The 26,344-nt window shown below is 38.3% G+C and overlaps 1 protein-coding gene across 1 annotated transcript; it reads right to left on the reverse strand.

Annotated features, from left to right (window-relative positions):
- Positions 1-233: 233 nt before the first annotated feature.
- LOC139976054 (uncharacterized) lies at positions 234-26,022 on the reverse strand. The gene is made up of 18 exons (XM_071984463.1): positions 25,778-26,022; positions 22,875-22,997; positions 22,128-22,391; positions 15,014-18,955; positions 14,551-14,676; positions 14,187-14,372; positions 13,168-13,596; positions 12,704-12,829; positions 12,340-12,531; positions 11,322-11,750; positions 10,858-10,983; positions 10,494-10,685; positions 9,566-9,910; positions 9,264-9,383; positions 7,619-7,801; positions 6,324-6,608; positions 2,489-2,622; positions 234-1,974 (listed from the first exon to the last, which is right to left on the reverse strand). Exons 1-18 carry the CDS (start codon positions 25,842-25,844, stop codon positions 1,921-1,923), a joined length of 7,323 nt encoding a protein of 2,440 aa, XP_071840564.1. The 5' UTR covers positions 25,845-26,022; the 3' UTR covers positions 234-1,920.
- Between the last annotated feature and the right edge of the window lie 322 nt (positions 26,023-26,344).

The following is a 26,344-nucleotide window of genomic DNA, read 5'->3' on the forward strand; positions in this document are numbered from 1 at the left end:
TCAAACATATTATTCAATGGTTTGTATCATATGATCGTTAATGATGCATTGATATGTTAGTACTTTAGTTAAAATAAAGATATTGACAGCCCTTATTAAACCGATTTTTACTATTGAGCTACAACCATGTTTCTTTTACACAAAGCGGTGTGCTGCACTACTTTGGTAATCCGCATCAACTTGAAACAGCACAAATGAAAGATACGTACTGTTTGTCATTTTTCATTAATCTGTTTGTTTATTTGGTGCTTACTGAGAGAAATCACGCTGTTGGAACTAAATTATTTGTTGCATAAGTAAAACCTAGGTGCCAGTACATGTTACTGCAATGGTAATCAAAAATATAGTGCTATCATTATATTAATTGAATTTTTGTTATGTCCTTTATAGTTGATATATTTCCGATTCCTGTGATAATTATGCTTACTCGTTGGTATGACACTGACTGGTTAAACCATAGTACATTAATGGGTAAGTGATATGAACATTAATTATACATTGAAAGAAAAGACTATTAAGCTGACATAGTTGATGAAACACCTATCACTGCAAAATCTTACATCCAATTATAAATTCAGCCTCTCACTGGACTTAAAGATATATGTAATTGGAATTGGAGAACATTTCTACTTCCATTAAGAGATGTGTTTAATTGATATGAGAGGTATCTTTTCTTTCCTTTAACTATATTATTAAATGAGTTTAATATACAGTTGATTGAAATATAAAGATTTTTGTAATTAGTGAGAGGAGATATCCCTCATTCATTTGAGATATCTTAAAATGAATGGCATATATGTTAATGAACAGTTAAACTATCTTCCATTACTTTAAGATATCTTAAAATACTTAAAGATTTCCGTTCACGTTGCATAAAACCAAAAATAGGATGCCATACATCTAGCAGGGGTATAATTAGTAAAGTTTGTCAAAGGAAAAACAGAGAAAAAGTGAACACGGATAGACAGCCTTGTTTGATATTCAAAGTTGATACATTACTTTAATGAATTGTTTATAAGTACCATAGATAGTTATGTTATGTATGTAATATAACAGACAGGAAGGAAATAACCAAATCAGGTACCTCAGAGAACAAGTTAGGATCAGGTGTAAAATAAAGTTTAAATAAGTAAGAAATTTTAGTTTGATAGAAAGTAACTTAAATGCTTCAGTAATTAGAGTAAAAACTGATCTTCATACAAAAATCGGAAATTTGCTATAACGAGATTTGCACCATGCAGTGACCTCATGATCACAATGAATGAGTCACTGGTTCGAATTCCGTTCGAGCCAATAATTATTTATAATTTTCTGTCAGTTTTCTGTTGTTTATTAACTTAAAACTGATAACACCTATGTCAAAAACGAACACTATCAAATGAAAGTTTATATTCTTGATGCAAACATTCGTTGGGTCATCACTGTAGCTGACTATTATATTAAGCTGCTTATTTTTGGCAATCCATTATTTCAAAAATACTTTGATACTATAGACAACTAATAACTCAAATTACCAATCTTACATGTTACATAATATTACAAGAATCAAGATATAACCAAAGCTTTTTCCCTTATGCCAAAAGTTAACGAAATATATTTAGTAATAAAGGACAGTAAAATAATTTCAAAAGTTCGACTTTAATAACAATAATTATTACGTATTACTATTCTCAAATGATAGTGAGAGTTTTTATCTGATATGCATATTCAACCATTGAACTTAGTACGTATTGGACCTTGTTTTTCGGTACGTCATCTCTGCTTGTATACTCACAACATTTTACAGATTCAATGTTGTCGTAGTATATATATACTGCGTGTCTTAGAAAATGTTCAAGAAAGTATCCATAGTTAGATGTAATATCACACACGATATAGGCAGCTGGATTGTTTGGTTGTGATCCTATGAGTTATTTCTTTTTACGGATACTCCATCTCCCTCTTTTCAAATCTAGGTGAAGTAGTAGAATAAAGCTACAAAGGAGAGAGATAGAATAAAAAGTATGGTTTAAGTACCGGTAACGATTTGACTATATTTTTAGAATGAAATGTTGCAAAGAAATTTTCCTGATACTTAGCTAAAGATAAATTAGCTATAGAAACTTAGATACATTTGCATTACCGCACAATTTGATCACATGTAGGAGCAGCACAGACTAGATCTATCAATGTGGTACAAACCATTCTTAAGAATTGAAACTGAATACTAAACATACTGAAAATAATAATTATCATTGACTGGCTTGCCTTCCTTCACAGAAGAGGGAAGAGAGCTAATTCCATTTTCCCAAGACTGCTTGTTGAAATGATCAGCCAACTTATTACCTCGTTTTTTAATTTTTGTCATTTGTCAGCCTCAAATAAGCCCCCACCCGCCCTCACAGTCATTTAAAAAAATGTTCATCTTCTGAACTTTGGACCCTTTTTCAGTTCATCGGTATATAATAAAATTCTCCAAAAAGACTAACAACAAATTGTTGCAACTTACTTCCAAGTTTGTGGTTCTTCCCCTTTTCCTTAACCAAAATGCTATCAGTACGACCATTACGACCAAAATCGTTGCTGAAGCAATTACCAACGACAACGTTGTCAGTCCTTCACTCCTGCCACTTGATCTCGTTCCTAAAAAGACAAAAACATTTCAATATTTGATTTTACTCAGACAAAAGCTATATGTGGTGCAGAGAGCCTAGATTGCAGGCAGTACATCCACACCACATTTCTGCAACAAACAACAACAGAATGATAACTTCCTAAATATCTGATTCCCCACAGAAGAAAATATGAAAGGAAGTTTTAGGTATGTCAATGGGTATTTTACAAGAAACTCAATTTAATTGGTCACAACTGTTTACCAAATTTGTTATATAGTGTTATGTTATCAATTACGATCAGGGGCGGATCCAGGGGGGGCCGACCCGGCCCCGGCCCCCCCTTTTTGGAAATCAGCTGCGTTTTTTTTATGCGGGAGTACTTCAAATTCCTAATAGGCATAACTTGGTGAAAGAAAAGCCTAATATATATCCAGCTGCTCTTCCCTGAAACGCGATCGTTTTTATTCCAAATTTGAAACTAAGGCAATTATCAGGCCTACGCGACATCACGTATTAATTAGATACGGCTCAGTACTATAGTGCTGACTATTACTGTCAGGGAATATCAATGCACAGTTAGCAAGTATATCATAATTATCTGAATGAAAGGGGGGGGGTGTAGGCGGTTTTACACTATCTAACGCAACGTAGTCGCCAAGAACCTGAAGTATTTTTAATGGAGGGCCCGAGGAACATGAACTTATAGCATGCTCCTCGTGGTGAAATATAATTGCACCTATTAGGTGAATTGAGTGTACTCTTAATAGTTGGAGAGACTAGTGTAGGTTCTTATGACCAACTAGACCGGTTTCTGCTCTCAAACTGTATAGGAGGAGCTTCATCAGTAGTAGCCTTTGAATATTTTATATTCGGTCTGGGCGTCTCGTTCTCAAAATGCATCTATTTTCTGTGCACGAGTTTTTATGGACTCATAGTGCAGCTACAAGAGCATCTAAAAGAGCTTCGTGTGAACCTTGAGAGTCAGCTGATTCTTCGTTAGTATGAAACCTTGAGTTAACAAGTAAATCTTTGAGATTTTGGGCCCTTTTGTAGGCTATAATCGGTTCTTTTGGAAACAGTTTGGATAATTCCGCGTGCAGGGGCGTAGCGAGCGGGGGGGGGGGGGGTGTGGGGGTGTCACACCCCCCAATAATTTGGTCGCTGTCGGCAAATTTTGGGTCTGTCGGCAAAAGGAGAAAAGGTGAAGAGAGCGGAAGGGGAAGAAAGAAGGAAAGCTGAATAGAGAAAAGGAGAACGGGAGCTTCTTTATCGTTTATTTCGATTTTTCGAATTAAAGGCTTCCGTATAGGCCGCAGCCCATGAGTCGTCCTATCGAGTGACAACGTGTCGTTATTATCTTCTGTTCAGAATGACGTCATCGCAGATGTCATTCGTTCTCCGTGGAAAACTTAAGGACACGGCTCACGAATTGTACACAATTTTTAACGTTTCTCGCTTGTATATCAATGAATGTTGTTATTTCTCATTACCGGAAAGTTTTCTGAACATTTTCATCACGAAGTTTCCCTATTTCAACAATCGGTGAAAGAGAAAACACAGTTCGATAATTGGTCCCAATTAATTCTTCTTCTGCCGACTGCCATAAAAATAATATCGAAATAATTCTACGGTGCCAAATTTGACTTAAAATATGCACCAGATTGCATCTAAGGACGTTTCAAAACTAAAAATTTTCCAAAGGGGAGGGGGACACCCCCTCCCCTTAGACCCCTCCCCCATTTCACCCCCCCTTCACCACTTCCAGATCCGTCGGCAAATCAAATCCTCCACACCCCCCCCCCAACAAAAATAAACTTCGCTACGCCCCTGTCCGCGTGTTGCGAGATTAAGTGCCAATGTTTCAAAAGTATATTTTTCAAATGCGTGGTTTTGATATGGGGTGTATAGGTAAGCTTGTACACCATTGGTGGTTCCTTTTGTTTAGGTTTGGTAGTGAGGTATTGCCCACGGTTTTCAAATTTTATGCCTTTCGTGGCTGAGGCAATTTCCTCTTTCTTACAGTTACGGAGTAACAATTTCTCTGTGAACGCATTCTTTATCTGTAAGAAATCAGTCTCATTGTTACAGAGACGTGCGTATCGTAAGACTTCCCCTTTAATGAAGCCTTTAAAAGTGGCAAGTGGGTGTGCAGAATTTCTGTCGAGGTATTGGAAGGTTTCCGTGGGTTTGGTGTAGACTTTGGTGTCTAATAACCCATTGGTTTCAAACCTTGGACCTTTGAAGATTTTCAAATCTAGGTATGTTACCTCGGTGTAATATTTCTATCGTAAACTTTAAGAAGCGGTGAATTTCATTCAACCTGTTTACTAGTTGTTCAAGTTCCTGAGGTGAACCGTCGTAAAGCAATAGAATTTCATCTCTATAGCGGAGCCATTTTAAGATTTTATTATCTGTCGGTAAAATCTGGTTTTCCAGTCTATGCATGACGATATCACAGATTTCCGGAGAGGCTTGGCTACCCATGGCGCAACCGATCTTTTGTAGATAGAATTGGTTATTGAACTCGAAACAGTTTCTTGTTAAAAATAAGTTCAAATTAGTTTGCGCATGGATATGGAAGATATTTTATTTATTCCATATTCGCTTTTTTCCGCCTCTTCATAGACTTCTTGACATATATCTGTTGCCTCCTCTTGGGGAGTATTGGTATACATGGCGACGACATCGAGTGTAGCAAGTACTACTGCTTTTGGTAACGGGGTGGCTTCCACAATTTTCAGAATGTGATTTGTGTCTTTCACATAGGTGTTTTTTTTTTTAATACAATAGGAAGCAAGAAATAGTCCACAAATTCCGATATTTTTTCGGTCGGTGATCCGTTTCCGCTTATTATCGGGCCCTCCCTTAAAAATACTTCAGGTTCTTGGCGACTACGTTGCGTTAGATAGTGTAAAACCGCCAACACCCCCCCCCCCCTTTCATTAATAAGTATATCATAATTATATCATTGAATATATCTTGTTTTATGTTTTTTCTTGGGGTGAATCTGGTGTCCTAATTTTCGCGCAAAAGAAAAAACGAATCGACGCAATAATAGTGTATCCATTGTACATGCACTGTTGAGCGTTGTTAAATATGTGTCTATCGAGAAAAAATATGTGCACAAAATAAGCGTGTCTGCAACGTTTCTGGTTTTTCTAGTTTTTGGCGAAATGTTTCACCATTTTGCATCTAAGCACTCACAATTAACCAAAAATTTCCAAGGGGAGGGGGACAACCCCTCCCCCTAGACCCCTCCCCCAGGACGCAGATCACTAAAGTGCTACCATCGGGATGTCGGCCCCCCCTTTCTCAAAATCCTGGATCCGCCCCTGACGATAATTACGACAATGAAAACGATATCGTTCTACGATTATAGCTGTACTTTGTGTTACTTTGTACACAGGGACAAATATACGGGGTTGAGGGGATTTCACCGCTACCCCAACCCTCCCCACTCATTGAAAATGTAAGTCCAATCTTCGATGCAAATGTCGTATGCTGTTCTGAGTGATATTTTTACCATTTCGGAATTGCTTAATGACCTCGTGTTGGTTTATAAATGTGTGAATAATTCAAAAACTTTTACACTTTCAGTTAACAACAATGGCAACTTTTGCACTTCATTGTCAATCCTTGCAACGGTGAAAAGGAAACCAGACATTCAATCTAGATGGATTCTTTCACCACCACCGTTTTTCTTGAACAAACAACAAAGCATTTGCTCACCTGAATCAAATTTTCGCAACGACATTGGTATTGACCGGGAAACCTCTTTCTTGCTTTGATCAACAGCAATCACTCTGAGAAAGCTAATTGTAGAATCGATTCCTGATATCACAAACATTCTTTCATCCGGTTGAAGGAGACTGGATACATCAATCCATTCATCGGAACCTTCTAGTCGAACCTGTACCAAAAACCCATCAAAGACAAACCCTGATCCGAGGATGTTCCACTCGAGTGTAACCTTGTCCGAGAATCCGTCAGTGGTAATCAGTACCACCAGACTTTCTGAATGGTAAGAAAAGGAACCATAAGAGAAAACTGTTACGATTCTTTTGACACTGGGCTTTAAACGTGCATTTAGCGTGTAACATGTGATATTACTCATTCCCATTGACCACATTTCTCGTTACGTGACTTAAATGCCTCACGCCATTCTTTATCTGAGGCTAATTTGTTTCCTCTATGTTAGTCAACTTCCCAAATAAAAGTCACGAACACAATGCCATTTAGCAATATAGGTCGGAATAGGTTAAGACGCATGACAGACACTTAAGGGTGACATTTAGGATAAGTAACGTTTCACCCCTGTGAATCAATTAAGTAAATTCGAAGCTATCTTCCTCATCCTTTTGGTCTGAAATTATATCCATATTCCAGACTTGGAATACATGTAGAAACATCACCTGCCGTCATCACAAAATACAGCATCGGTGAAGACATAAACATTACTTCTTACAAATATTGATAATAACATATGTAATACTTATTATCAAACTGGAATCTCGGCTCATGCAAAGTTACTTTTAAGAAGACACATTTTCTATATTAATACAAAAGCCAGCTGGTTGTGGTTTCTAACCTATTTTCCTTCTCACCAGTTCACTCAAACTCCTTTTTGTCCAAGGAGGCCAGACGTTTCTGTTATTAGCTTCAGAAATTTTAAGGAAAGTCATCCAAGATAGAGCCTGGGCACAGAAACCAAACAACTTAACTGATCCACTTTCAGCCCAGTCACCTTTCATCGAGACTAATCGTAACATCTTATATGTGTATCACCTTTCCTTTCAGCTTGTCATGTTCGGCAAAGTACGTACCTCTGCTATGATAAACCGCTGGGCATAACCGCTTAGCTAAGCTAAAATCTTCTTTGCAAAGCAACATACTTTCTAAAGACGTCGAAACGTACATAACGACGGTAGCTAAATTAGTTCTAGCAATACTAGTATGGCGATAGAATTAAACCACATTCTCAACCAGCTGAAACTGTCTTAAGAATGAGGCAGAGGGCAGCTTACCAATGTTTTCTTGATTTATGTTTGCATTACACAAATCCTCATTACAAAAGCAAGCACGGCCAGAATCAGGCGTTTCCTGAGTCGATGGAAAAGCATTGACGTAGTCCTCTGTAGATAAGCATTCTCGATTACCAATCAAAGTTTCTTCACATCCTCTTCTTATCATATTCGTCAAGTTGGCAACTTTGTAAGAGAAACCCAGTAATAATGCAGAGAAGTTACATAAGTTTTTTTTTATTAACTACACATCCTTCTTGATGCTCCAGAAATTCTATCACAACTCTTATTTACTTTGTTATGGTTATAATTCGAATTCATAGCTGTATAAACCAAAAACTTTGAAACAGATAACTATCTGTTAACCATATCTTGCGATTGTTAAAATTGAAATGGTTGTATAACCCTTGACAATTATTCAAGTTATTTATGTTGTTAAGGTGTGAACTTTATTATTGTTAAACAGTGCTCTCAATTATTATGGTCTCATTATTGCATCAGTTACTTGTAAAAGATCAAACCAGTTTGTGTCGTGTCTGTATGGCATAATTAATTATTGCACAAGGTATTCATCCTTTTAAAATGAATGAATGAATTGTAAAATCACGTCTTAGCAACAGGAAGTGCTATCAAGATGGAAGTTGAACCAATGTATTTCTCCTTATTATGTGATACAGTTTTTTGTTAGAATTCGTTATCCCATAACGTTTAATATGGACTTCAGTCATAACTAACGCTACAAGGTTTCGGAATAGCTCAACTTTGTTCATTGATTTGGATACATTTACCAGACTTCGCTGCCAGCCTCGTTTAGTACAGTCATTTATTAAGCTGGAATACTCAATATAGAGTCTACATCAATGCGCCGGAATAAATAGTCTCTAATAGCAACGTAAGACATTCTTCGATACGTTATCGAGGAGCATCTGGTGTTTATGGTTTAGAAGCTAACATAAAGTACATGAAGTACTCACAAGGGAATTGAGGCAATTTGAGACCATTGAAGGATTGCAAAGAGGAGCAGCGTAGGACAAGTTTTGTTAGGTGGGTAGAAGAGGTTGCAAACAAGTGACGAAACCTATGGTCTCTTGTTGGTAACAAATCTCCATGATTAAATGTTGAAAATATTTTCATTATACGGTAAATTGAAGGTGCCACGAATGACCAAATGTGCTTCCGTCAAAGAGAAGCTTTTGCCTGATGAGAACTGCTGAAAGGTTTTAGAAACCATTTAGAAGATTTAGTCAGTGTACCAATGACACATTAATATGGAGCATTCTACCAGACGCTAGACAGATGTCTGTGAATCATTGCCAGTACAATGATGTAGTATCTGTTCTGTGATGAGGGACTAGGGTTCATAATCGAGTCAGTTTGAAAGTGGCGGTGAAATATGTGACCCTTGTGCTCGATGTAGGCACTTATTGCCACATCGGAGAGAGTTTAATGCTGCATCGAAAAGTTTATAATGCTGCATTTTGTGCTGAAGTTCTCACAAACTTTTAGCTGCACCTATCATTTCGTTAAAATAAGGTACATAATTTGGAATTGTCATGGGTTGGTCAGGGCAACAATGTGTTATATATTCCAATTCGAACTAAGAAGAAGTCAATCATTTTGTCAAGAATTGTGTCAAAGAAACACTTACGATCGTTCCCAATGGAAAAATTTAGAGCAACGCATGATTGCCCTATCGAGCATGTTGTCACCGGTACATTGGGGGCCGTACACTCTTGTTCTCCGTTGCACTGATAACATTGCAGTCTCTCTGTCGTGAAATCAATGAAAAGGAAAGAAATAAACTGGTGTAAATTATATTGTGGATATATATCGTGCATCGATATCATTACGCCCTGCATTTCAATAAATTCAAACATATAACAATAACTAAACATTTAATAATAATAAAGCATTTGTCATAAATATGTCATAAATAAAATAAGCTCATACCGTCAGGAGGAACTGAACCGGTTCCCTGAGTTTGTGTCCCTGTGCTCACAGTTTCTGGACCTGTCGAAGTAACTGTCTGTGTTCTGTTTTGAACGGACGTGGAGGCATCGGTTGTAACTGTTGTGAGAGATTTGGAACCGGAAACAGTTGGCGGTATGCTCTGTGAATTCGACGAAGATGGTACATTAGTCGCTGTACCGGTTTGAACAGACGTAGAAGCATCGCTTGATGTTATTGGAAGAGATGTGGACCCGGTCACAGTTGGTGGAGAGCTCTGTGGTCCAGTTTGAACAGACGTGGAAGCATCGCGTGATGTTACTGGAAGAGGTGTGGACCCAGGTCTCTCTGTCGTGAAATAAATGAAAAGGAAAGAAATAAACGGTCAACAATAGTATGCTATACAAAATGGTTCATTTAGGTTTGCCCTCCACAGTCGTACCCGTATAACAAAATGAAAAAAAGCAATGTTTGAGAATCTTCTCTCTGATGCAGTCCCATTTACTACAAGGAGCTGCATAAGTACTGGAAATAAAAAAATTGATACAACTCGATATCATACCTTTCATTCCTAGCATTTTCAACTGAAATAACGTACCAACTTCGTTTCTTACATTTATAACCCGATACAATTTTAATTTTACATTTTTCTTTTGTTACTCTTACGTTCATAGGTACAATTTTGAGACCGAATTTTCATTTACAGTAATACCCCCACCCCTTATCTGCCTGTGTAAATACCATCTTAACCATAAAACTGAATGAAGATTTCAACGACGTGCGTAGAGTATATTCCTCTTTAGTTTCAGTATTGCAAGCGAGTAAAAGTTGATGCTCATATTACTTGAGACACATTCATTTGATAACTTAATTATATTTGTATTCCTTTAATATCATAACATAAAAAGCAAATGAGTAGAAAACCACGTACCTGTTGCTTGTAGTGTGACATTATTACAGAAATCTGCGTTGTCACATACAAACACCAAACCAGTTGATTCCGTGGGTGAAAAGGTAAGGTTAAAACCAGATATAAACTCGGCGACACTTAGGAAACCATTTGATGTGTTAAAAACATCGTCGGCGCATCCAAAGCTAGCTAGTTCGGTGCCGCTACCTAAAGCTGAAGAAGAACAGATATGTCACGTGTTTATATATTTCTATAACTTTTAATAATGAAAACCAATCATGCTACATTTGTACGTGACAGTTTCATATAGATGTACTAAACATCTACATGAGTGATTTTAATCTAGGAGCATTTCTATATGGAGATGGGGAGTAGAGAGCATCACCTTCAGAAAAGAACACAGCATTCACGGCTATACAAATATTTGAGGTTGAACATGTCGCGTAACCGTCTGGATCGAGACACTCTCCCGTATCGCTTACAGTTGTGCAAAGCACACATTGTAGTCCAACTACGGAGAAAAAAGAAGAAAGTTGATGGGTTGAATAAATATGATTATTTTTAAGGAGTTGCATGATATTCTAAGATAGTGCTTAGTCTGAGAGGTGATTAGTTTTAGAACGTGTGACTACATAAAGATGATTTAATACCTTGATTACATCCGAACCCAATCAGAATTTATTTTCTATGAAAGCAACAAAAACTTAATACGGGTGTAAATTATATTTTAGATATATTTTGTGGATCGATATCATTACGCCCTGCTTTGCAATAAATACAAACATATAACAATAACTAAACATTAATAATAATAAAGCATTCATGTCATGTATACAAATAAGCTCATACCGTCAGGAGAAACTGAACTGGTTCCCTGAGTTTGTGTCCCTGTGCTCACTGTTTCTGAACCTGTAGAAGTAACTGTCTGTGTTCTGTTTTGAACGGACGTGGAGGCATCGGTTGTAACTGTTGTGAGGGATGTGGAACCGGAAACAGTTGGCGGTATGCTCTGTGGACTCGACGAAGATGGTACATTAGTCGCTGTACCGGTTTGAACCGACCTTGAGGCATCGCTTGATGTTATTGGAAGAGATGTGGACACGGATACTGTTGGTGGTGAGCTCTGTGTTCCGGTTTGAACTGATGTTGAAGCATCGCTTGAAGTTATTGGAAGAGGTGTGGACCCGGTCACAGTTGGTGTTGAACTCTGTGTTCCAGTTTGAACAGACGTGGAAGCATCGCGTGATGTTACTGGAAGAGGTGTGGACCCAGGTCTCTCTGTCGTGAAATAATGAAAAAGAAAGAAATAAACGGTCAACAATAGTATGCTATACAAAATTGTTCATTTAGGTTTGCCTTCTACAGTCGTACCCGTATAACAAAATGAAAAAAGCAATGTTTGAGAATCTTCTCTCTGATGCAGTCCCATTTACTACAAGGAGCTGCATAAGTACTGGAAATAAAAAAATAAAAAAATTGATTTAACTCGATATAATACCTTTCATTCCTAGCATTTTCAACTGAAATAACGTACCAACTACGTTTCTTACATATATAACCCGATACAATTTTAATTTTACATTTTTCTTTTGTTACTCTTTCGTTCATTGGTAAAATTATGAGACCGAATTTTCATTTACAGTAATACCCCCACCCCTTATCTGCCTGTGTAAATACCATCTTAACCATAAAACTGAATGAAGATTTCAACGACGTGCGTAGAGTATATTCCTCTTTAGTTTCAGTATTGCAAGCGAGTAAAAGTTGATGCTCATATTACTTGAGACACATTCATTTGATAACTTAATTATATTTGTATTCCTTTAATATCATAACATAAAAAGCAAATGAGTAGAAAACCACGTACCTGTTGCTTGTAGTGTGACATTATTACAGAAATCTGCGTTGTCACATACAAACACCAAACCAGTTGATTCCGTGGGTGAAAAGGTAAGGTTAAAACCAGATATAAACTCGGCGACACTTAGGAAACCATTTGATGTGTTAAAAACATCGTCAGCGCATCCAAAGCTAGCTAGTTCGGTGCCGCTACCTAAAGCTGAAGAAGAACAGATATGTCACGTGTTTATATATCTCTATAACTTTTAATAATGAAAACCAATCATGCTACATTTGTACGTGACAGTTTCATATAGATGTACTAAACATCTACATGAGTGATTTTAATCTAGGAGCATTTCTATATGGAGATGGGGAGTAGAGAGCATCACCTTCAGAAAAGAACACAGCATTCACGGCTATACAAATATTTGAGGTTGAACATGTCGCGTAACCGTCTGGATCGAGACACTGTCCCGTATCGCTTACAGTTGTGCAAAGCACACATTGTAGTCCAACTACGGAGAAAAAAGAAGAAAGTTGATGGGTTGAATAAATATGATTATTTTTGAGGAGTTGCATGATATTCTAAGATAGTGCTTAGTCTGAGAGGTGATTAGTTTTAGAACGTGTGACTACATAAAGATGATTTAATACCTTGATTACATCCGAACCCAATCAGAATTTATTTTCCATGAAAGCAACAAAAACTTAATACGGGTGTAAATTATATTTTAGATATATTTTGTGGATCGATATCATTACGCCCTGCTTTGCAATAAATACAAACATATAACAATAACTAAACATTAATAATAATAAAGCATTCATGTCATGTATACAAATAAGCTCATACCGTCAGGAGAAACTGAACTGGTTCCCTGAGTTTGTGTCCCTGTGCTCACTGTTTCTGGACCTGTAGAAGTAACTGTCTGTGTTCTGTTTTGAACGGACGTGGAGGCATCGGTTGTAACTGTTGTGAGGGATGTGGAACCGGAAACAGTTGGCGGTATGCTCTGTGGACTCGACGAAGATAGTACATTAGTCGCTGTACCGGTTTGAACCGACCTTGAGGCATCGCTTGATGTTATTGGAAGAGATGTGGACACGGATACTGTTGGTGGTGAGCTCTGTGTTCCGGTTTGAACGGACGTGGAAGCATCGCTTGATGTTATTGGAAGAGATGTGGAACCGGGAACAGTTGGTGGTGAACTCTGTGTTCCGGTTTGAACTGACGTGGAAGCATCGCGTGATGTTACTGGAAGAGGTGTGGACCCAGGTCTCTCTGTCGTGAAATAAATGAAAAAGAAAGAAATAAACGGTCAACAATAGTATGCTATACAAAATTGTTCATTTAGGTTTGCCTTCTACAGTCGTACCCGTATAACAAAATGAAAAAAGCAATGTTTGAGAATCTTCTCTCTGATGCAGTCCCATTTACTACAAGGAGCTGCATAAGTACTGGAAATAAAAAAATAAAAAAATTGATTTAACTCGATATAATACCTTTCATTCCTAGCATTTTCAACTGAAATAACGTACCAACTACGTTTCTTACATATATAACCCGATACAATTTTAATTTTACATTTTTCTTTTGTTACTCTTTCGTTCATTGGTAAAATTATGAGACCGAATTTTCATTTACAGTAATACCCCCACCCCTTATCTGCCTGTGTAAATACCATCTTAACCATAAAACTGAATGAAGATTTCAACGACGTGCGTAGAGTATATTCCTCTTTAGTTTCAGTATTGCAAGCGAGTAAAAGTTGATGCTCATATTACTTGAGACACATTCATTTGATAACTTAATTATATTTGTATTCCTTTAATATCATAACATAAAAAGCAAATGAGTAGAAAACCACTTACCTGTTGCTTGTAGTGTGACATTATTACAGAAATCTGCGTTGTCACATACAAACACCAAACCAGTTGATTCCGTGGGTGAAAAGGTAAGGTCAAAACCAGATATAAACTCGGCGACACTTAGGAAACCATTTGATGTGTTAAAAACATCGTCAGCGCATCCAAAGCTAGCTAGTTCGGTGCCGCTACCTAACGCCGAAGAAGAACAGATATGTCACGTGTTTATATATCTCTATAACTTTTAATAATGAAAACCATTCATGCTACATTTGTACGTGACAGTTTCATATAGATGTACTAAACATCTACATGAGTGATTTTAATCTAGGAGCATTTCTATATGGAGATGGGGAGGAGAGAGCATCACCTTCAGAAAAGAACACAGCATTCACGGCTATACAAATATTTGAGGTTGAACATGTCGCGTAACCGTCTGGATCGAGACACTCTCCCGTATCGCTTACAGTTGTGCAAAGCACACATTGTAGTCCAACTACGGAGAAAAAAGAAGAAAGTTGATGGGTTGAATAAATATGATTATTTTTAAGGAGTTGCATGATATTCTAAGATAGTGCTTAGTCTGAGAGGTGATTAGTTTTAGAACATGTGACTACATAAAGATGATTTAATACCTTGATTACATCCGAACCCAATCAGAATTTATTTTCTATGAAAGCAAAAAAACTTAATACGGGTGTGAATTATATTTTGGATATATTTTGTGGATCGATATCATTACGCCCTGCTTTGCAATAAATACAAACATATAACAATAACTAAACATTAATAATAATAAAGCATTCATGTCATGTATAAAAATAAGCTCATACCGTCAGGAGAAACTGAACTGGTTCCCTGAGTTTGTGTCCCTGGGCTCACTGTTTCTGGACCTGTCGAAGAAACTGTCTGTGTTCTGTTTTGAACGGACGTGGAGGCATCGGTTGTAACTGTTGTGAGGGATGTGGAACCGGAAACAGTTGGCGGTATGCTCTGTGAACTGGACGAAGATGGTACATTAGTCGCTGTACCGGTTTGAACCGACCTTGAGGCATCGCTTGATGTTATTGGAACAGATGTGGACACGGATACTGTTGGTGGTGAGCTCTGTGTTCCGGTTTGAACGGACGTGGAAGCATCGCTTGATGTTATTGGAAGAGATGTCGAACCGGGAACAGTTGGTGGTATGCTCTGTGTTCCGGTTTGAATAGACGTGGAGGCATCGCTGGATGTTATTGGAAGAGATGTGGAACCGGGAACAGTTGGTGGTATGCTCTGTGTTCCGGTTTGAACAGACGTGGAGGCATTAGTTGATGTTGTTGGACGAGATGTCGACCCGGGTACAGTTGGTGGTATGCTCTGTGTTCCGGTTTGAACAGACGTGGAAGCATTAGTTGATGTCATTGGAAGAGATGTGGAACCGGGAACAGTTGGTGGTATGCTCTGTGTTCCGGTTTGAACCGACGTGGAAGCAACACTTGATGTTATTGGGAGAGATGTGGAACCGGGAACAGTTGGTGGTATGCTCTGTGTTCCGGTTTGAACAGACGTGGAAGCATCACTTGATGTTACTGGAAGAGATGTGGAACCGGGAACAGTTGGTGGTATGCTCTGTGTTCCGGTTTGAACCGACGTGGAAGCATCACTTGATGTTATTGGAAGAGATGTCGACCCGGGTACAGTTGGTGGTGAACTCTGTGTTCCAGTATGAACAGACGTGGAAGCATCATTTGATGTTATTGGGAGAGATGTCGAACCAGGAACAGTTGGTGGTGAACTCTGTGTTCCAGTTTGAACAGACGTGGAAGCATCATTTGATGTTATTGGAAGAGATGTCGAACCAGGAACAGTTGGTGGTATGCTCTGTGTTCCGGTTTGAATGGACGTGGAAGAAACACTTGATGTTATTGGAAGAGGTGTGGAGCCGGTTACAGTTGGTGGTGAACTCTGTGTTCCAGTTTGAACCGACGTGGAAGCATCACTTGATGTTATTGGAAGAGACGTGGAACCGGGAACAGTTGGTGGTTTGCTCTGTGTTCCGGTTTGAACAGACGTGGAAGCAACACTTGATGTTATTGGAAGAGATGTGGAACCGGGAACAGTTAGTGGTATGCTCTGTGTTCCGGTTTGAACAGACGTGGAAGCATCACTTGATGTTACTGGAAGAGATGTCGAACCGGGTACAGTTGGTGGTGAGCTCTGTGTTCCAGTTTGCACCGACGAGGAAGCATCACTTGATGTTATTGGAAGAGATGTGGACCCGGCTACAGTTGGTGGTGAACTCTGTGTCACGGTTTGAACAGACGTGGAACCATCACTTGATGATATTGGAAGAGATGTCGACCCGGGTACAGTTGGAGGTGAGCTCTGTGTTCCAGTTTGAACCGACGTGGAACCATCATTTGATGTTATTGGAAGAGATGTGGAACCGGGAACAGTTGGTGGTATGCTCTGTGTTCCGGTTTGAACCGACGTGGAAGCAACACTTGATGTTATTGGAAGAGATGTGGAACCGGGAACAGTTGGCGGTATGCTCTGTGAACTCGACGAAGATGGTACATTAGTCGCTGTACCGGTTTGAACAGACGTTGAGGCATCACTTGTTGTTATTGGAAGGGATGTCGAACCGGCTACAGTTTGTGTTGATCTCTGTGTTCCGGTTTGAACCGACGTGGAAGCATCACTAGATGTTATTGGAAGAGGTGTCGAGCCGGTTACAGTTGGTGGTGAACTCTGTGTTCCAGTTTGAGCCGACGTGGAACCATCATTTGATGTTATTGGAAGAGATGTCGAACCGGGAACAGTTGGTGGTATGCTCTGTGTTCCTGTTTGAACAGACGTGGAAGCATCACTTGATGTTACTGGAAGAGATGTGGAACCGGGTACAGTTGGTGGTGAACTCTGTGTTCCGGATTGAACCGACGTGGAAGCATCACTAGATGTTATTGGAAGAGATGTGGAACCGGGTACAGTTGTTGGTATGCTCTGTGTTCCTGTTTGAATAGACGTGGAGGCATCGCTTGATGTTATTGGAAGAGATGTGGACCCGGCTACAGTTGGTGGTGAGCTCTGTGTCACGGTTTGAACGGACGTGGAACCATCACTTGATGATATTGGAAGAGATGTCGAACCGGGAACAGTTGGTGGTATGCTCTGTGTTCCGGTTTGAACCGACGTGGAACCATCACTTGATGTTATTGGGAGAGATGTCGAACCAGGAACAGTTGGTGGTATGCTCTGTGTTCCGGTTTGAACGGACGTGGAAGCAACACTTGATGTTATTGGAAGAGATGTGGAACCGGGAACAGTTGGTGGTATGCTCTGTGTTCCGGTTTGAACAGACGTGGAAGCATCGCTTGATGTTATTGGAAGAGATGTGGAACCGGGAACAGTTGGTGGTATGCTCTGTGTTCCGGTTTGAACGGACGTGGAAGCATCATTTGATGTTATTGGGAGAGATGTGGAACCGGGTACAGTTGTTGGTATGCTCTGTGTTCCTGTTTGAACAGACGTGAAAGCATCACTTGATGATATTGGAAGAGATGTGGAACCGGGAACAGTTGTTGGCATGCTCTGTGTTCCGGTTTGAATAGACGTGGAGGCATCGCTTGATGTTATTGGAAGAGATGTGGACCCGGCTACAGTTGGTGGTGAGCTCTGTGTCACGGTTTGAACGGACGTGGAACCATCACTTGATGTTATTGGAAGAGATGTCGAACCGGGAACAGTTGGTGGTATGCTCTGTGTTCCGGTTTGAACCGACGTGGAACCATCACTTGATGTTATTGGGAGAGATGTCGAACCAGGAACAGTTGGTGGTATGCTCTGTGTTCCGGTTTGAACCGACGTGGAAGCAACACTTGATGTTATTGGAAGAGATGTGGAACCGGGAACAGTTGGTGGTATGCTCTGTGTTCCGGTTTGAACAGACGTGGAAGCATCGCTTGATGTTATTGGAAGAGATGTGGAACCGGGAACAGTTGGTGGTATGCTCTGTGTTCCGGTTTGAACGGACGTGGAAGCATCATTTGATGTTATTGGGAGAGATGTCGAACCAGGAACAGTTGGTGGTATGCTCTGTGTTCCGGTTTGAACGGACGTGGAAGCAACACTTGATGTTATTGGAAGAGATGTAGAACCGGGAACAGTTGGTGCTATGCTCTGTGTTCCGGTTTGAACAGACGTGGAAGCATCGCTTGATGTTATTGGAAGAGATGTGGAACCGGGAACAGTTGGTGGTTTGCTCTGTGTTCCGGTTTGAACAGACGTGGAAGCATCGCTTGATGTTATTGGAAGAGATGTGGAACCGGGAACAGTTGGTGGTATGCTCTGTGTTCCGGTTTGAACCGACGTGGAACCATCATTTGATGTTATTGGGAGAGATGTCGAACCAGGAACAGTTGGTGGTATGCTCTGTGTTCCGGTTTGAACAGACGTGGAACCATCATTTGATGTTATTGGGAGAGATGTCGAACCAGGAACAGTTGGTGGTATGCTCTGTGTTCCTGTTTGAACAGACGTGGAAGCATCACTTGATGTTACTGGAAGAGATGTCGAACCGGGTACAAATGGTGGTGAACTCTTTGTTCCGGTTTGAACCGACGTGGAAGCATCACTTGATGTTATTGGAAGAGATGTAGAACCGGGTACAGTTGTTGGTATGCTCTGTGTACTCTGTGTATCTGAAACAGTTCCCTTTGAGGGCGTGGAGCTTATTACATCAGGAGAAACTGAACTTGTCCTTTGGGTTGGTGTTACTGTGCTCGTTGTTTTTACTGTGTTGGAAGTAATTTAGAACAGACATATGGTGACATATTTGCCTCACTCCAGAGATCAAACATGATTGTAACCAAATTATATGTGATTCCTACAGCTGGAGCTCTAAAGAGATACTTTGAACAGACTTTTGTTAATGAAATGGAGGTGAACGACAAAGGCAAATGAATATATATATAATTGAAATCGTATATATAAATATATATATATATATATATATATATATATATATATATATATATATATATCTATATATATATATATATATATATATATATATATATATATCCACAAGGAAAAAAAATGGAAAAAAATGATACTTTCATTACACGGCTCTTCTTCAGTTGTACTAATGAAATGGAAGAAACTAGACCTTATTGGTATTTAGCTTAGCATGTATGCTCATTATGAGCATACATGCTAAGCTTTTATTGCTATTTTTTTTTTTTTTTTGCTAATATTTTGTTACCTATTTAACGTTCTAAGTAATAAAGTTGGAAATGAAAGTATCATTTTTTTCCATTTTTTTCTTGTGGATATTCTTAACTTTCCAACACACGCCATCAGACATGTCTATATATATATATATATATATATATATATATATATATATAGGGAAATGTATAGTTATCAACAAAATTGGATTGTTCAACAGTTTTATATTTATATATATCTAAATTAATTAATTTATATATATATATATATATATATATATATATATATATATATATATATATATATATATATATATATATATATGTATATGTATATATATATATTGTTATGTAACCCACTTATTCATCTACCCTATTTCGTAATATAAGTTACCATTCAAGTCTCCGAGTCTTCCGATTGTTACGATCCCAGATGCGCTCACGCATTCTACATAACTGGAACTCGCCAACAAAGTGTTTCTGCGGACTTCATGAATATTCATAACTTACTGGAACATTCCTTTACACTATATATTTAACTCTATACTTTTGTCGGAACTCCGACCTACTCACTCTAATGGATTCGCGTCGCTCTATCTGAACTTTATCTACATCCAGCCGAACTACTTCGAAAGCAAACCTGGACACTATCCGCCTAGCACTATAAGGTAACTCAAGAAATAAGCAGAAACTCTCCCCCGGTTCTCCAAGTCCAGAAAGACGTTAATTGAATTAAGAATCTATAGTTATGTATTATGTTCATATTTATACTTTGTTCTGCCATGTAAATAGCTTATTAAATGCTTTAAACTTACTTTCATCCTCGTGTTCTCCTTTTTATGTCACGTGATCTGTTCTCCACATTAAGTCTGAGAACGGTCACGTAACAATATATATATATTTATATATATATATATATATAAAAAATATATACGATTTCAATTATAAACTTATTCCGTTTTCATTTATATATATATATGTATATAAATATATATATATATATATATAAATATATAAAGAAAGCTCGACTCCATCTCCAAAATATGCTTGAACCTCTCACATACACTAGCTTTAAGACAATTTCACAAATTGAAGAGGGATAATGTCACACAAAGAGAGGTATTTAAGTCTTTTGGTAAAACCCAACTTGAAACCTCAAAAAAAAAAAAACAGGTCTAACAGATTCCCTCGCAAAGAGATACAGACCCCATGCAACACCACCAACAGTGCAGTTTTTACCATTGAGTGTCAAATCTCGGTAGGAGAAACAAACCTACTGTCCAAAGGTCGTAATTTTGCCTTAAACCACGGCAACTTAACGCTCAGAAACTTCTCTTGACCTAAATATATTCTATCGACGCTTACGTCTCCGTGAGTTTTTTGCCAAGCACAACTACCTTTTACCAAGCAATTGCCATCCACGTCACTGTACCAGAAATATTCCGTGCAGTCAAGCGTTGCGCATTCGATGAACTTGCTCCTCTGAAGTAGATTTTGATTCCTGCACTAAAGAACTGTCACAACACCTCCTAAACAGGCAGTATTTTCGGGGTACTATTGAAAATGCCATCAAAAAGGGCTAAAAGCAAACTCCGTACCCGAAACATTGACGTACAAAACTCGTCAAACCAGTTCCAAAAGAGTACCATTGGTTACTGAATTCCACCGTGGTCTCCCACAACTGGCTAATATCGTTCAGAGGAATTTTCACCTACCTCAAGGCACCGAACGTCTGAAATTATTGTTCTCAGAACTACCTGTCATCGCTTTTAAAAGACCCAGTAACCTACGGGATATTTTAGTTCGGGCATTCTTTCAGTATGACACCCCATTAGGGGGAAAAACAGAAATTACAGGATCACTACAGGAAACTACTGTACACATAATTGCAAAACGTGCTTACTTGTCGATTCGACTGGGGCCTTTCAGAGCAACCAAACCAAACGCACGTTCCAAATTCGGCATAAAATATACTGCCTATCCAAAAATGTCATTTACTTCATCTACTGCAATATTTGGAACTAACAATACGTTGGAGAGTCAAAAATCACTCTAAGAATGAGAATGCCACAACATAGATCGGCGATCAAAACAAAAAAGATCAAGCAACCTGTTGCAAATCACTTCAATCTCCAAAATCATTCAATTGAGAATTTGCGTGTCATTGCCATTGACCAAAACGATTCTTGGACAGATAAATCTAGGATATGAAAAGAAAATTTCTGGGAACTAAACCTAAAGACCAGGGCACCATTCGGTTTAAACATCAGAACGATTTGCCGTCCCAGATAAACCAAAACAATTCCTTTGCAATTACGACGGAATCGGATTAAAATAATCCTACACGGATTAAAATAGTCCGATTTTTCAAAACTTCTGCTAAATCCAGCAGAAATCAGTAAGTCGCTTTGACTTCACAACCATGCCGACACTCTCCTCTATAAAATAGTTTCAATTCCTATAAATTAAAAAATATATAAATTAAAAAATATATAAATATATATATATATATAATTATATATATAATTATATATTATATATATATAATTATATATATAATTTATATATATATATATATATATAAGAATACTAAATACGGGTGTAAATTAAATTTTGGATATATATCGTAGATCAATATCATTACGTCCTGCATTGATATAAATAAAATCATATACCAATAACTAAACATTTAATAATAAAAAACATTAATGTCATGATTCAAAATACAGTTACATACCGTCAGGAGAAAGTGAACTGGTTTCCCGAGTTTGTGTCACTGTTTCTGGACCTGTCGAAGTAATTGCCTGTGTTCCGGTTTGAACAGACGTGGAAGCCTCGCTTGATGTTATTGGAATAGATGTGGAACCAGGAAAAGATGGCGATATGCTCTGTGTATTCGAAGATGATGGTACACCTGAAACAGTTCCACTTGAGGGCGTAGAGCTCATTACATCACGAGAAACTGAACTGGTTCCCTGGGTTGGTGTCATCGTTTGTGGGCCTGTGTTGGAAGTCATTTGGAACAGATGAATCAAACCATTGAAAGGATTATGACCATTTCATTATGTAATATGAAGCGCCTTTGTAGAGTCAAATCTGGCTTAACCATATTTAAAGTTGACAAAAGAACACCATTTAATATAGAATATAATATCATAGTCAAGAAATTTGTAAATTCTCTCACCAACAGTTGAGGGAAAAAAACGAAAATTTGCTCTATTGCTGAGAGTAAATTAATTAAACTTTCCATCTTAATCCTAAAATGAACCACCGATACCGTTTTTTAAATTGCAGTATCTTTCTATTAGTTTCTGACCAGAATAATATTTAGGTTATGAGCAAATGACCCAAAAGGTTGTGATGATGTCACAGTATTCGTGGGACAATTGATATAAACTTACATTATTCAAGAGTTTCACTTCAAATTTTCAACTGAAACTACAAACTGTTCCTTATAGTGAAACAACATATAAAAAGGTAATACCTTCGATTTCGCAAGTAAGTCCGGAGAAACCAGGTACACAAATGCATGCGACATTTTGGACCTGCGTGGTGCATGTTCCACCGTTGAGACAAATAGCACCGACGAAACGACACAGATCAATGGCTGATGAGAACAAACAGTTATGTCATCAATTTGTAAAGTGCTGATAAAATTTTTATGTTTATACATTTGAAAGTATGAGATTATCACAGGTACAGCCTAGTATTTGTAAAAGCACCATTACATAATAACCCATGTTTCGTAGACCTGGATTGGTTAACCTACCACATGGAAACATTGCCAGGTCCATTATCTGATCAACCACATTCAACATGAGGGGAATTTTAATTTAAAAACATGAAAATGTAATGGTTTCATTGATATATAACATTAACGGGATTGGCTAAGTGCTATTTTCAAGTAATAAATATCTGTAGATTTCGTTGATTCTGTGCCATTTAATGCCACTTCAGTGATAGACCCACTTATTTCCTGGCAACAATTAAAGGCCTATACCAATATCAAAGACTGGGGAGCTTGTTACTATCTTAGTCTGTAAATATCGGTTGAAATAATGCAAAATGAAAGAGTTGGACATTGAACATGCATTAAATTACGCCATGTTTGTCTTGACAAACAATTAAAATCAGATCCTTAGCAAAGCAAAATAATACTGACTTGAAAGAAAGTGAACTGTAACTGTAAGGGAAAACTTTAAATTTTGTTAAGATGATGATGTTAAAAAAGGAGGTTTTGTAACATAGAATACATAGGATGAGTTGTAACATACTGTTCTACGGTTTGAACATTAAAGGGTGTGAAGACTCGCGCAAAAAGAAACGTCTAATGCCGGTAATTTGACCTAGTTTCGAATGAGGTGTAACAGAAGTGTTAAACACCACCATCGATCCCAGAAAATACACACACAGCTTGCCACCGTCGTTAATTAGACTCTAGTGTACAGTCAGTACATACAGCTGTGGACAATAACCTCAACACAGTATACAAACGATACAGCGATGGACATCTCAGGTCCAGCTAAAAATAACAATTAAGGTATCACGTTTCATTACTGTCTGCATTTTGTAGCGACACGAACAAAACGTCACTTGCAAGCAACAGAAAGTTAAATTTTTCAGATGGCCGCACGCGGTTTGGGGCGAGTTTTCAATGCCTTTAAGTCGGCACATACTCGGTATACTGTAGATTATATTCGATTAGATTATATCCGAGTTAACGTTTAAATATTGATATGAAAAACCAAGATAGTCTTGATGTTTCTATTTTATTTTATATTCTCTTTGCGTCGACTACACTGAGTTCATTCACGTGGATTTATTAGCACAAGACATCAAGGGCGTAGGAACCGGGGGGCTGGGGGGCGCCAGCCCCCCCCCAGTGAAAAATGTGGAGGGGCGGAAGTATCGTTCCGCCCCCCCGGTTCGCAAGTCAGAAAACCCCTTTTTCATTTCCAAATGAGAAAAAAATCTCATTTGGAGCACCAAATTGCATCTAAGGCCAGGTGAAAATACAAAATTAAGTTTTCAAAATGGAGTGGGTGTTGAAGTGTGCTATATTGCACCAAATTGCATCTCTCACCCCTCCCCTTAGACCCCTCCCCAGGCCGGCCATCAGTCTTCAGCCCCCCCCCCACTCAAAAGTACCTTCCTACGCCACTGCAAGACATAAACCTATCTGGTAAAGCATGAATATTAACATTGGATGCCCTGAAAAGACAATGGACATCCCAACCCACACCCCTCCTCCCTCCTTAGTTGCTAAACAAAACTGTCTTATCTTTAGGATTGTAATCATATACAGTAATATCGCAGACTAAACAAGACTACATATTTTGTTTGGGACTCTGGAGAGGTTGCCTTACAAGATATTCTGTTCGTCTGTTAGGATTATATTATCTCATTCAAAAACAAACGATTGTTGTTGAGCATTTCCTTTACGTCGTATATTGAACATGGCGATCAAAATACCATGGACACGCAAAACGTTTACACTATTGGCTGCAACCGTGCTTTGATAAAAGATTATAAGGTATCGAGTAGTGTTTCTAATAACTGAATGATCAACTTCTTATAGCCATTTCAAAACATGGTGTAAATTATTGTTCTGTGATCAGTGGCGTAGCTAGAGGTTTTGGCGCCCGGGTGCAAACATAGATAATTGCGCCCCCCCCCCCACTAATGAAAGAAAAATAAATTGCGCGCGAATTTATATTTTTCGGGCAAGTGGTTACAGCCGCCCCCCCCCCCCTCTCCCCAAATCAAATTGTGCTCCTACGCCTATGATATTTCCACCTTTCGAAATCTTCTGCCTTGGAACTGTATCCGAAATTTCCGTGACATGTAGTCATTACAGAAATACAGAACAAAATTTTTTTTAAAAGAGAAAACGGTCGAAATGGACTAAAACGAAATCAAAATCTATAAATTTGCTAATAAAAACATCTACATTTAGTTCAGATTCTTATTACTAACTGGAAAAAAAACATGACTGACGACATACATCAATTTCGTAATGTTTTTCTAAAAGTGCTTATTTTGTTTACTCTCATTCTCCCATTTCAGCGCCCTCCTAAACCCGGCGCCCGGGGCACGTGCCCTCCCTTGACCCCCCCCCCCCCCCCACTAGCTACGCCACTGTCTGTGATATATTCTGAATTATGAACAAGTGAATTTCCGGGCCTATGAAAAGTTGTATAAGTAATATATAGCATAATATTCTCGTCGCTGATATAGTGATATCTAAGTTCGTTCATGTATGTAGTAAACCAGTTCCCTTGCTTCTATTCTAACATATATGAATTTAAAAAAAAAACTTGCTCGGTTGTTAAGTATACGCACTCGAAAAGATCTGGTCGTTATTCAAAAATAAATGAAAAAATTTACCTTGTCCAGATGTCGCGTGGGGTAGAATTAACAATCCGAAAAATAGTAGAACCTTCTTCAACCCCATGTTGTTCAAGAACTAAATCTAGTGTATATAACCACCTTACTCTTTCATGGATCAATGGTTTTCTAGCCGCTGTAGTCGACATAAACTGCGGCGGCAATTGAGGCTAATAATTGTCAAATATCCTATAATTTCTTGTTTGATATCAAATACAACAATCCAAACCGATACCCATTGTTCTGGCCTAGTCAGGTCTACCTGAATTCGGTTGTAGTACGACCGTACCTAATAGCCTACCACACACTACACACACACACACACACACACAAACTTATATATATATATATATATATATATATATATATATATATATATATATATATATATATATATATGCATATGTATATATATATATATATATATATATATATATATATATAAAGTTGGTTGGTTGGCGTCTATCTTGGCGCAGAGTGCTCTATGTTCGGTGGACAGAGCGAAATATATGTTGAGACTAGTGGAACACTAGTAATTGTTACTCAGAGTTTCACGCGTTGAGCGAT

This window comes from Apostichopus japonicus, chromosome 2, assembly GCF_037975245.1.
Source record: "Apostichopus japonicus isolate 1M-3 chromosome 2, ASM3797524v1, whole genome shotgun sequence".
Classification (NCBI taxonomy): Eukaryota; Metazoa; Echinodermata; class Holothuroidea; order Aspidochirotida; family Stichopodidae; genus Apostichopus; species Apostichopus japonicus.